The following is a 12,518-nucleotide window of genomic DNA, read 5'->3' on the forward strand; positions in this document are numbered from 1 at the left end:
AATCACAGAGTATAAAAGGCAGCAAAAGTAGAGGCACGAGAATCAGTTTCATTTAAGCAAGCTATTGGTTCTGAAGTATCAGTGTTATTGTGAAGTACTTTAATAAAGGCCATTTTGCATTATTAAATATTGGAGTTATTTATTCAACAGTTTAGCGATACGAACGTTAGGAATAAGAGGATTTGCAGTAAATTCGTTACAATACTTTGCTCGATCTTTTGACTATATCTTTTTGAGGCATTATGTAAGACGAGTAACGGCGATGCACTATAGCTCCAATTTACCCCTCAATGTTCCTAACAAAAATATATTTGCGTGATACCATGTTTCAAAAAAAGACGGTTTAATGTGGTCATATTAATCGAGATGGCCGGGCTAGCACCTTAATGGTACCTTGTTACCGGAACGTACCGGATCTATATACGGCAAAGGACCGCTCACAATCGATAACACTCCCCTTCGGGGCAGTGTCTTTATCGTTAATACAACAACAGAAACAATCTAATTCAAAAGCATCCTAGACGCTTCCCATATTTTATTTCTCAATATTTAACTTAACGAACCCGAAATAGACTGCTTTCAGTTTAAACTGTATTTTGGAGTAGGCAATTCGATTTAGAAAAGCACACTTGATTTTATAAAACATAATTTACGCCTTGAAATATGCAGGACTTTTTTATCCTAGCGTTGACTTATTGTTTCTTACAAAGGCCTATACTAATTAGATATTACTAACATACCTGGCAGCAAAGATCGCTTACACAGAAAATGCTGATTAAATAAATCATGTAAAGGCGGACATTTTCTTTTTTTTTATTATCTGTTGCTTTTCGCGTTCTTTGTACAAAGATGTTCCCCGAGACAATCCCTAAAGAAATTTTTGGTAAATAATTTCTAGAAAATTTTTACCTCCAGGTGCTTCAAAGGTGACACTTTATCTGAACTTTTGACAAAGAAGCCTTTCGATAAAAAGGGAAGGGATAAATATTTTTTTTTTTTACTGTATTAAGTTGAAAAAAATTTACTCAAATTTATTAGAAATTTGATTCACTTCATCGTTTCACAGAACAAAAATTGCCCCTCAGATCTTACAATCAGTGTTGGAACCATCACCATCCCAAAAAGTCCGCTGCACATTGTTTTTAAAACTAATTTTCCATATTTAGTATAAACTTTTAAAGGAAAACAAGTAAGGAAGGCTAAGTTCGGGTGTAACCGAACATTACATACTCAGCTGAGAGCTTAGATGCGTTGGTTTCGTAGATGGTTTATAAGTGGTTTTTAATTCCATATCACAACGTTTGGGAAATATCGACCAAATTGTAGACCAAGGGTGACGTTTTTTGGAACGATTTTCCTTCATCCTTTGTCAAATAACGGAAAATCACCATGTAGGAAATTGAACCTAGGGTAACCCTGGAATGTGTTTGTATGACATGGGTATCAAATTAAAGGTATTAATGATGGTTTTAAAAGGGAGTGGCCCTTAGTTGTATATGTGAAGGCGTTTTCGATATATCGGCTAATATGTGGACCAGGGTGACCCAGAACATCATCTGTCGGATACCGCTAATGTAATACCACGAACAGTATTACTGCCATGATTCCAAGGGCTTTTGATTTCGCCCTGCAGAACTTTTTCATTTTCTTCTACTTAATATGGTAGGTGTCACACAAAATTTTTTCTAAAGTTATATTTTGCGACAAAAACCAATCCAGTCACCATGTTTCATACCCTTTTTCGCATTGCGTATAGAATTATAGCATTTTTTTCATTTTTCGATATCGAAAGTGGGCGTGGTCATAGTCGGATTTCGCCCATTTTTAATACCAAGATAAAGTGAGTTCAGATAAGTACGTGAACTAAGTTTAGTAAAGATATGTCGATTTTTGCTCAAGTTATCGTGTTAACGGCCGAGCGGAAGGACAGACGGCCGACTGTGTATATAAACGGGGCGTGGCTTCAACCGATTTCGCCCATTTTCACAGAAAACAGGTATAGTCATAGAATCTATGCCCCTACCAAATTTCACAAGAATTGGTAAATTTTTGTTCGACTTATGGCATTAAAAGTATCCTAGACAAATTAAATGAAAAAGAACGGAAATTTTCTTTTATTTTGATATTTTGTTGCACCATATCATTACTGGAGTTGAATGTTGACATAATTTACTTATATACTGTGAAGATATTCAAATTTTAGTTAAAATTTGACTTAAAAAAATATGTTTAAAAAGTGGGGGTGTTCGTCATCCGATTTTGTTAATTTTTATTTAGCATTTATATAGTAATAGGAGTAACGTTCCTGCCAAATGTCATCATGATATCTTGAACGACTGCCAAGTTACAGCTTGCTAAACTTTTAAAGAACCGTATTTTAACAATGGACGGTGCCACGCCCATTGTCCAAAATTTTACTAATTTTCTTTCTGCGTCATAAGGTCAACCCATCTACCTAGTTTCATCGCTTTATCCGCCTTTAGTAATGAATTACCGCACTTTTTCGTTTTTTTCGAAATTTTCGATATCGAAAAAGTGTGCCCAGAAACTTAAATACCAAGTTTCATTAAGATACCTCAAAATTTACTCAAATTGTCTTGTTTACGGACGGACAGACGGACAGACGGACAGACGGACATGGCTAAATGAATTTCTTTTTTCGCCCACATCATTTTGATATATAGAAGTCTATATCTATCTCGATTAGTTTATGTCGTTTCGGGGTACCGTTATGCGAACAAAATTAATATACTCTGTGAGCTCTGCTCAGCTGAGTATAATATTTTAGGTCAGAATGCAAATACGTGTCAGAAAGTCATTCCGCTCACAAATATATATCCTAACTTTATTTACTTATTTCTTCAATATATATCAATTAATTACTTACTTTAAAGTTGATAGACTGTAAAAACAGTTTTTACATTGTGGACATTTATATTCAGATTTCTTTGTTAGATGTGTACCTAAATGTTTCCGTAAATGCACACGTAAGTTATCCAAACGAATGAATGATTTATCACATACTTTGCATTTCATGGCGTCTGCGTCATTGCCTGAGCATGATGAGTACTTTTGGTGACGTTTAAGATGATATGGACGTGTGAAATCTTTTCCACATATTTTACAAGCAAATGGCTTGCCACGATTTTTATGTTGATCTTCATGTAATTTCAATAAATTTTCACTGCGCAATTTCGCATTGCATATCGAGCATGAATAGTGATCGAATTCGGAGTGCGTAATGAATATATGACGCTCATAACTCGTTTGTGATTTGAATGATTTGGGACAATCTGGACAATTAATGTGACCCAACTAACAGAAGCAAAACAAGTGATTAAGTTAATCTTTGATTAAATCACATATCAAAGAATATAAATATATAATATAAATATGTACATATACTCATCAGAAACATGAAATTGTAAATTTTTCAAATGCATTACACTATTTACTACTCAGTTACAATTTAAATTTACCACTTGGAAAAATTCCCCCCGGGGGAAAAATTTAATTCATTCCGTTACGCATCTAAACTTTTCGCTTGATTTTACATTATTTTAATAATTACACATTCATGTTTTTGGGCAAACTATGCAATATTTGGATACATACATGGAATGTGTCGTAACTTTCGCCACAACAAAAGCAAATATCTTTGTTTTCCATAGTAACAGCATCCTTCTCTATTTTGTCTAGGTTTTTTTGCATTTCATCTCTACGCAAATGATAACCGCTGTCAAAACGACAATATTCCATGTGATTTTTGAGCCCCTAAAACAAACAATAAACGAGGATTTAAAAATAAATGCGCATAGTTTTTGTCAAAATAAATAGGTTGATTAGTTGCAACTTTTCGACATAATTTCCTATGAGCTAGCTGTACAAATAGCTGCAACTAATTTTGTAACGTATTTATTTTGACTCTGAATATGCGCCAAAAGGTTGAGCGGCACACAGTATTTGAAGAAGCCATATTTAGCTGTTGTGACTCGAATACTATATCCGAAGTTTCCGTTCAGGTCTCAGTGGCTTTGTAGGCTCTGTTGTTGTTGTTGTTGTTGTTGTAGCGATAAGGACACTCTCCGAAGGCCTTGGGGAGTGGTATCGATGTTGATGGTCCTTTGCCGGATGCAGATCCGGTACGTTCCGGTAACAAGCACCATCTCGTGAACGATTTGGTATGACCACATGACCCAACAACAACAACCACATGAAACCTTCTAGGTCAAAATCCGCCCTCCCACCCCCTAGATCCAGCAGGAGTTCGGGGTCGCCAGAGCCTCGGTTGTTAATGAAACAGGGTTTGCCACGGATAGGTGAGGTTGACAATTGGGTTTGGAGAAATATATTGCGCTGGCAACCTGAAAGGGTTGCGCTACACAATCCCTTGAATCTATTTGGTATTTTAGTCGCCTCTTACGATTATTCCTTTCGGATGCAGATCCGGTAAGTTCCAGTAACAAGCACCATCTGAAACCTTTTAGGTCAAAATCCGCCCCCCCCCCCCCACCCCCTAGATCCATGAGGAGTTCGGGGTCACCAGAGCCTCGGCTGTTAATGAAACAGGATTCGCCACGGATAGGCGAGGTTGACAATTGGGTTTTAAGATGTTATATATTGCGCTGGCAACCCCATAAGAGGGTTGCGCTACAAACCCCTTGAATCAGGTTCGTATTTTAGTCGCCTCTTACGACAAGCATACCTACCGCGGGTATATTCTAAGCCCCCTAACCCGCCGGGGGTAGGCTATGCTTTTTCGCCTGCTTACTATTGTTGCTCCAGCAGTGGATCGCCCCCATCTGAAGAGTAAGAGCGAGTCCACGGAAACTGGCTATTCCAAGAGAGTTAGACCAAATAGAACTTAATGTTAGATGCATGGGTTTCACACTACATTAAAAATTTGGTTTTGGAGTTGCTGGGGATATGTAGGACTTCAACCTGGGCCCTATCCATATTCGACGTGAGCCAAATGAATCCCTACTCCCTACTGAGTAGCCTCCCTTTCTATTCTCCAAGAATTGGTCATTTGACTTTGCGAAAAGATTTTATCTCACGTGACTCACCAAATCAGTTTACCGACTATATTTGGATTTTGCCGACGGCGTCCTCTTGGATTTGTTCTGAGAGCCTGAATCTGAATCATTACAAATGTTCGCCTCACTTTGCACATAATGCATGAATTCATCGAACATCCTTTTGAACACTCCGGTCGTTTTGCTATAGCCATTTTATCACAACTTGCAGAAAAGAAAAGCATACTTTTAGGTGCGTGAACTCGGTTAGTAGGCAAAATAATGTGGAAACAAAAAAATACTTAAAAGCCAACATAATAAAAATGTTTTTGTTCCGTGACTTAGTGGTGATCTTTTGCAATTTTTTGCCCAGATTAACGTGTGTATTCTATAAACTTGGTCAATTGCTAGATCAGTCCCTTTTTTAAGCCTTGTTACCTCTTAGAGTGAAGACAGGGTAGAAGCGCGTCATAGAAATCTGTGAACATTATTTATGGAAAACTCTGTAAGTTGGGAGAGTGTTAACCACTTTCAGTCTTGTAAAATATATGCAAACAAATACCGCTTCACTCCTAACACAGCTTATAGCAAGAAATCATACTTCAACATTAGGTCCGGGCTCGATTATCAGCGCCAGTGGAAAGAACAGTTAAAGTTGAGCTCAGTCAGCTTAACCTTGTCACTACTCAATTTAGTTCAACCGCCCAAAGTCACAAGTTTAACAACATCTAACTTAAAGTAGCACTAAGAAACCGGGCCTCAATCTGACACCTTGAATCCAACAATATAAAAATTCCTGCTTTATTTTTCATAAAACATGGCATCTTCGAGCGATGTGCTTTCGTTCATAAGGCAATTTAAAAAATATATATTTAAGCTTACTCACACTAAGTCGCCTAAACGTTTTATAACACTTGCCACAAACATGCTCCGAAGTCTCATTTTTATCATCACCATCTCCGGCGTCTTCGTCTTCTGTGAGTTTTAGCTCCTCTGCTGTTTCCTCAGTGTTAGTTTGTACCCCTTTTTGTTTCTCATTAAGATCAGATAAAACGAAAGCTATTGTTTCTTCACCAGCACCGCTACTTTCATCTTTTATAGTTTGTAGCACATAGTGATCCATGTCTACAGCACTTTCAGGACTAGTGTTCTTATTATTTATAGAAAGTTTCACATGCTTGAACGCGCTGTTTGGTGAGGTAGTAGCTTGTTTTGGACGTTTCGAGGCACGTTGATTTAAAATTTTTTTCGTATTACCAGGGCTTGTTTTGTTCAACAGCTCCTTAGATTTCGGGCTAGTCTTGATATTGGTATCAGCCATATTGTCTGGAATAAAAAAATTAAAATGCACATAAATTTCAGTATCAAAAAGGTAACTAGATGATCCGGTACCCATTCGATGCCCAATTCATTGTTTTCTACTATTTTCCTCTACACAATGCTTTCAACTCATGGCAGATTTGAAACTAATGGGGGACCTGAATTTAGTATATGTTCCCACAGCGATTGATACATACATACATATATGGAAATATTGACAGAAAGCAGGGAAATGAATCGGTATACTTTTTAGCGTTAAAAAAAACCAGATCAACAGAATGAATAAACTCAAGCTTAACGTTACCAAAACTAAGTTCATGGTTTTATCTAGGACGACCAATAAAGAATCATTTAATTTAGATCTAAAAATAATGAATACGAGCATTGAGGAAGTTAATATATTTAAGTACTTAGGGATCCTGATTGACAATAAACTGAGGTTTACGGATCACATTGATTATACTGTTGCCAAAATGGGGAAAAAATTGGATTTTGGAAGAGATCATGTAAACTTAAGTAAGAAATATGAATTGAAAGTTTATAGATCCATCATAGAACCGCACTTCTCATATTGCCCTACAATATTCTTTATTGCCAATGAAACACTAGACAGGTTACAAATTGTGCAAAACAAAGCTATGAGATTTATATTGAAAATGAGGTACGGCACTAAACTGGTTGAGTGTGAAACAGTTGATATTTTAGCATAGTATGAAATTGGTATTTTATATCAAGCATGGTAAATTACCAGCCTACCTAAGTGAAAAACGTGTGTATGTGAATGAAACCGACTCTTACATGATTAGGGAAAATAAAAATTTTAGACCTCTTTTCAAAACAGAAATGGACAAGCAAAATATATTTTACAAAGGCATGAAATGCTTTAATAAACATCCCAATCATGTTAAAAATTGTGAAAACGTAAACACTTTCAAAAAAAGTTATATTGCAAAACCATTCCCATAAGATAAAATACTTTGTATCTGTATTTCATGTTACTGATCCTTGAGCGTACATGGGCAATCCAAACAGACACAGAGGAACCTTATGCGTCAGGTCAAATATATCGCTCGCAATCAAATTGGGGAAGAGTTCCCGAAAACATCGTCTCAGACAAACAGTTGGAGGGTTCATGATAGTCACGTCTATTCCAACAGAAATAATAAAACAATAATATGTTATGATTAATTATGTTTAGGTATATAAAAACCTGCTGCACGTCCTTTCCAACCATCCGATAAAAGTGGCTCATTCCGCTGAGCTGCTAGCTTTTGTGTTGAGCGAAATCAAAAGCATTCCGACAGCATAAATAACAAAACTGTATAATCTTAAGTTTTGGAACAGGACAGGATTGGAAATACGTTCTTTTCAACCTCCCAATAAAAGTGCCTTATAACTCTGAGATCCGAATCATATGTGTTGATCGGAATCTATTGCATTCCGACAACATAAATAATTAAACTATGTATTCCTATGTCTTGGAGTAGGGCAGGATTGCTAACACGTTCTTTCCAAACTCCAAATAAGATGACTACAGGATTCGCCCGTTGGGATCGCCGGTTCCCGTGCTGATCGGAATCGCATGCATTCCGACGGCCCAAATTATAGAAATCCTATTACTATTAAAATGTACTTACAAATTGTAATTGTCAAAGTTTTAGGCTTAAAACGCCGTAATAATAAATAATAATAAGGTAATTCTATACGACAGCATGACACTGCTAATACGCGTCCAAAAATGACGAGAGGTGTCGAACGACGCGTCTTGACCTCAGTATTAATAATCCGAAAGCGGAAAAGAAAATTTTAAGTCGTTCAAAAGATATTAACAAAAACCCTAAAAATTACCCACGGGTCCCTCCGAAACCGGGGGTGGGATCCACAGCACACCGGTTTGGAGACCAAAACTATATCCGCACAAAACAATCAGGTTCACAATTTTTTTTGTGGGTACGCCAACATTACAACTTACTTACTTACTTAGTTGGCGCTTAACAGTCTAAACGGTTATGGCCGTCCAACAAGCCGCGCCAGTCGCTCCTTCGCTCCGCCGACCGGCGCCAATTGATCACACCAAGGGAGTTTAAATCGTTTTCCACCTGGTCCTTCCAACGGAGCGGGGGCCGCCCTCTACCTCTGCTTCCATAGGCGGGTTCCGATAGCAACACTTTCTTGGCCGGAAATCTTTCGAAGAACTTTACTCTCGAACACTCACAAAGCCGCTTCATCTGCTGCCAACATTACACAAACTACATGAAAATCCTCGGTAGTAGTGCAGTTTACGGTACCCACCCTAAAGTTGGGCCAAGATTTTCGAGTGAGGTATCAAAAGACGCGTATTAATCTCGAGAACAATAATCCGAAGGCGGAAAAGAAAAATGTTATCTCTGCAGATATTTGCAGTTGAAGTTGGCGATTTTCATGTGGTTGTTGTTGTGTCGTACCCACAAAAAAAATTGTGCATCACCGTGGCGGTAGCCACGGTTATACCACACACCTGGCCTTGGCATGGCGTAGCCCAGGGTTATTTTTTATAAGCGCGGGTAATAGTCTAGTTGAGAGGTCGACTGCTAATACGCTACCAAAAATGTCGAGAGAGGCGTCAAAAGACGCGTATTAATCTCGAGACCAATAATCCGATGGCGGAAAAGAAAAATTTTATCTATATCCGGAAATATTTGCAGTTGAAGTTGGCGATTTCCATGTGGTTGTTGTTGTGTTTGTACCCCCAAAAAAAATTGTGCATCACCGTGGCGGTAGCCACGGTTATACCACACACCCGGACTTGGCATGGCGTAGCCCAGGGTTATTTTTTATAAGCGCGGCCGAAGGTGTTCTGCGCAAAAATACTATGGATCCGACCCCCGGTTTCGGAGGTACCCGCGGGTCTTTTTCGGTTTATCTTTTGAACGCGTTTTCCGCCTTCGGATTATTAATACTGATGTCAAGACGCGTCGTTTGACACATCTCTCGATATTTTTGGTAGCGTATTAGCAGTCGACCCCTCAACTAGACTATTACCTAAGCGCGGCCGTAGGCTGCCAACGCAGAAAGGTGTTCTTGATCTAGACGTGAATACGCATCTTTTGATACCTCACTCGAAAATTTTGGCCCAAATTTCGGTGGGTACCATAAACTGCACTATTACCAAATCCCCAACTTCAACTGCAAATATCTCCGGACAGAGATACAATTTTTTTAATACTGATGCCAATACGCGTCTTTTGACACCTCTCTTGATATTTTTGGACGCGTATTGGCAATGTCATGCTGTCGTATAGATTTACCAATAATAATAATAATAACAAAATAGGGACAGGTGTTGGGGAATATAGTACTACCAAAATGAAGAATCAAGTTTCGACTTAGTTAAGTTTCACTTGTGTAGGCAACCCAAAATTATATTATGATCACTGCGATAAGTATTAATCAGATTTTTATAATTTTTTTGATATTTGAGGTTGCTCTTCATTTGTACCGTAGTAAATCCTCACCTCTATGAATTTTCTATGGCGGAACTGTGTATCTATCTTTAATTGGCCTTGTACATGTGAATGTAATTTAAAAAAGTTATATAAAATTGTAACAAAGTTTTAGGCACTGTGTAATTACGAAAAAGGCAATATGATAAATGCATACGTCAGCACGCCTAGAAGCAGTTTACTACGTACCACAATTTTACAATTTTATGAAAGCAAAACGATCTTGGGGCGCTTAATACCGAACATCACAAATTCAATCAAATGAACATACCCACACCCACGTTCCAATATCAGCAACAGAGCGAATGCAACAAGTATATAAGCAAAAGAATGTCAGAAAAATTAGTGGATTGTAAAACAATTAGCTAAATATTTACCATATTTATTTATTACTAAACTTGGGATCATGTATTTATTAAATAGTTAAAACACTTCTTACTATTAACGTCTTTCGTGTCCACAGTTGCGTAAATAATTGGTCTTTCTACAAATAAATGTTGATATAATATTGCTTACAACATTGTCCCTACGATTTTTTCCAACTTTTCGGTGGGCATGTTTAACTCTATAAATATTTATGCAGACAAATTTTATATACAATTCAACAATACTCTTATTGTACAGTTTTTAAATGAATTAGTACACGTCATTTTTAAATAGATAATTATTAGGAAATTTACCTAATTTTATACAATGAAAACGAATTCCACAACTTCACACCAAATGCAATGGTATTTTTTGGTGTTGCCATCGTTTAACGAAGATAAAAAAAAGCTCCTAATAACTTCCGTACAAGAACAGACCGGGGTAGATAGATATGTATACCCTATAGTCGTACAATTAATTTCATCCGTCGGGGTGCAACTCCACAAAGCGTTCTGCGTAAATATTCTTGTTGTTGTTGTTGTAGCCATAAGGTTACTTCCCGAAGGCTTTGGGCAGTGTTATCGATGTGATGGTCCTTTGCCTGAAACAGACCCGGTACGCTCCGGTAACACAGCACAATTAAGGTGCTAGCCCGACCAACGGGTTGGATTTTATATAAGGCGCCACGATTTTCAAACTTTTGTTGATTTGTAGGGTAGAGGGGGTCCTAAAAATTACAAAATTATCATCCGCAACTCTAGGAAACTCTTAGTTTATGAAATATAAGCTTTTTAATTTCCAAATTTAGTAAAATTTCAACTTAAGTCCTGCACTTAAAATTCGGGTCGCACATGTTGATAGCGTTATCAAAAGACGCGCATTTGCGTCAAGATTCAGAATCCGAAAGCAGAAACTATATTGTTACGAATATTAGCAAAACTAAGGAGTGCTGCCGTCTCTAAGCCGATGCTAAGCAGTGACGTGAATGCACATCAATAATTCAATCATTATGTATCTACATAAACGAAACAATAACTGCGTCTACATATATGTACCATGTACGTATACGAGCAGCGGAGAGTCAATGCACTAACACATGCATATATCTGAGATACTCCTATAAGTATGCAATGAGAAAAACTATAAAATTGTGCAATTGTAGTTACAGCAGAGAAGTTTGAGAGCTACTGGACTAGTAGATTCTGGAAGCGCCTAGAAGATGTATAAAATTGTGCAATTGTAGTTACAGCTGAGAAGTTTGAGAGCTGCTGGACTAGTAGATTCTGGAAGCGCCTAGAAGATGCGAAGGTTGAAATCAAACAGTATAAAAGGCGACAATTATAGAGGCGCTGAAATTCAGTTTGATTCGAGTTGTCAAGCAGTTTCGATTAAGACGATATCTAGCGAGCAATAGCAGTATTATTTTGAAAGTCAGTTTCATTTGAGCTATCAATCAGTTTGGTTATTAAGCCAGCTAGTTGCAAAGTATAAGTGTTATTGTGAATTACTTTAATAAATGCCATTTTTCCATTATTCAATATTGGAGTTATTTATTCAACAGTTTAGTGATTCGAACTTAGCAGAAGGGCAAATAAGAGGATTTGCAGTAAAATCGTTACAATTGGTGTCAGAAGAGGAATTGTTGAATAAATTCCGAAGACTTCGAATACAACTTGGACATGGCAAAGTTATGTGAATTGAAGATCCCGCAACTGAAGAAGGAGTTGGAGAGCCGTGGATTGAATACAACCGGCATTAAACTCGAACTTCAGGCACGACTACGAGAGGCAATGGAATTAGAAGAAATTGACGTGGAAGAGTATGGAGGAGAAACATGATATTGGCTGCAATATCGGCACAAATATCCGAAATGTCATCACAAATATCCACCAACATGTCATCACAACTGGGAGAACAAAAGACAAATATAACATCCCAACTGGAAGAACAAAAGACAAATATAACATCCCAACTGGAATCACGTATAGCATCCCAACTGGAGTCACAGGAGACACGTATTACATCCAAGATGGAAACTCTACTGGCAGAACAGAAGACATATATGGTATCCCAAATGGAATCACAGGAGACACGTATATCCGAAATGTCGTCACAAATAACATCCAGGATTGAAACACAGGAGGCACGTATATCCGAAATGTCGTCACAAATAGCATCCAGGATTGAAGCACAGGAGGCAATTATATCCGAAATGTCGGGACAAATTTCAGCACAGGTATCATCGCAGATCTCTGTACAACTAGAAGCCCGTATGGACGAAAAAATAATGCAGTTTGAGAACATAATCGAGGCTGAGGTAGTAGTCGTATACAGG

At 37.7% G+C, this 12,518-nt stretch overlaps 2 protein-coding genes across 7 annotated transcripts in view; one reads left to right on the forward strand and one right to left on the reverse strand.

Moving 5' to 3' along the window:
* Positions 1-10,564, reverse strand: part of su(Hw) (suppressor of Hairy wing) — a 32,658-nt gene extending 22,094 nt beyond the window's left edge. The window contains exons 1-5 of one of the 6 annotated variants that reach the window (XM_067761238.1): positions 10,498-10,515; positions 10,257-10,382; positions 5,902-6,341; positions 3,616-3,774; positions 2,888-3,315 (exon numbers count right to left, since the gene is read on the reverse strand). In XM_067761238.1, coding sequence (XP_067617339.1) covers positions 2,888-3,315; positions 3,616-3,774; positions 5,902-6,336 — 1,022 coding nt within the window. In that variant the 5' untranslated portion in view covers positions 6,337-6,341; positions 10,257-10,382; positions 10,498-10,515. The other 5 variants (XM_067761236.1, XM_067761240.1, XM_067761241.1 and 2 more) reach the window with 5 other exon arrangements.
* Positions 9,971-12,518, forward strand: part of LOC137237523 (palmitoyltransferase ZDHHC6) — a 76,723-nt gene continuing 74,175 nt past the window's right edge. The window contains exon 1 of the mRNA XM_067761244.1: positions 9,971-10,284. The gene's annotated coding sequence lies outside the window, so the exon portion shown is untranslated. The remainder of the gene's footprint in view (positions 10,285-12,518) is intronic.

Source organism: Eurosta solidaginis, chromosome 1 (assembly GCF_040869045.1).
Source record: "Eurosta solidaginis isolate ZX-2024a chromosome 1, ASM4086904v1, whole genome shotgun sequence".
NCBI lineage: Eukaryota > Metazoa > Arthropoda > Insecta > Diptera > Tephritidae > Eurosta > Eurosta solidaginis.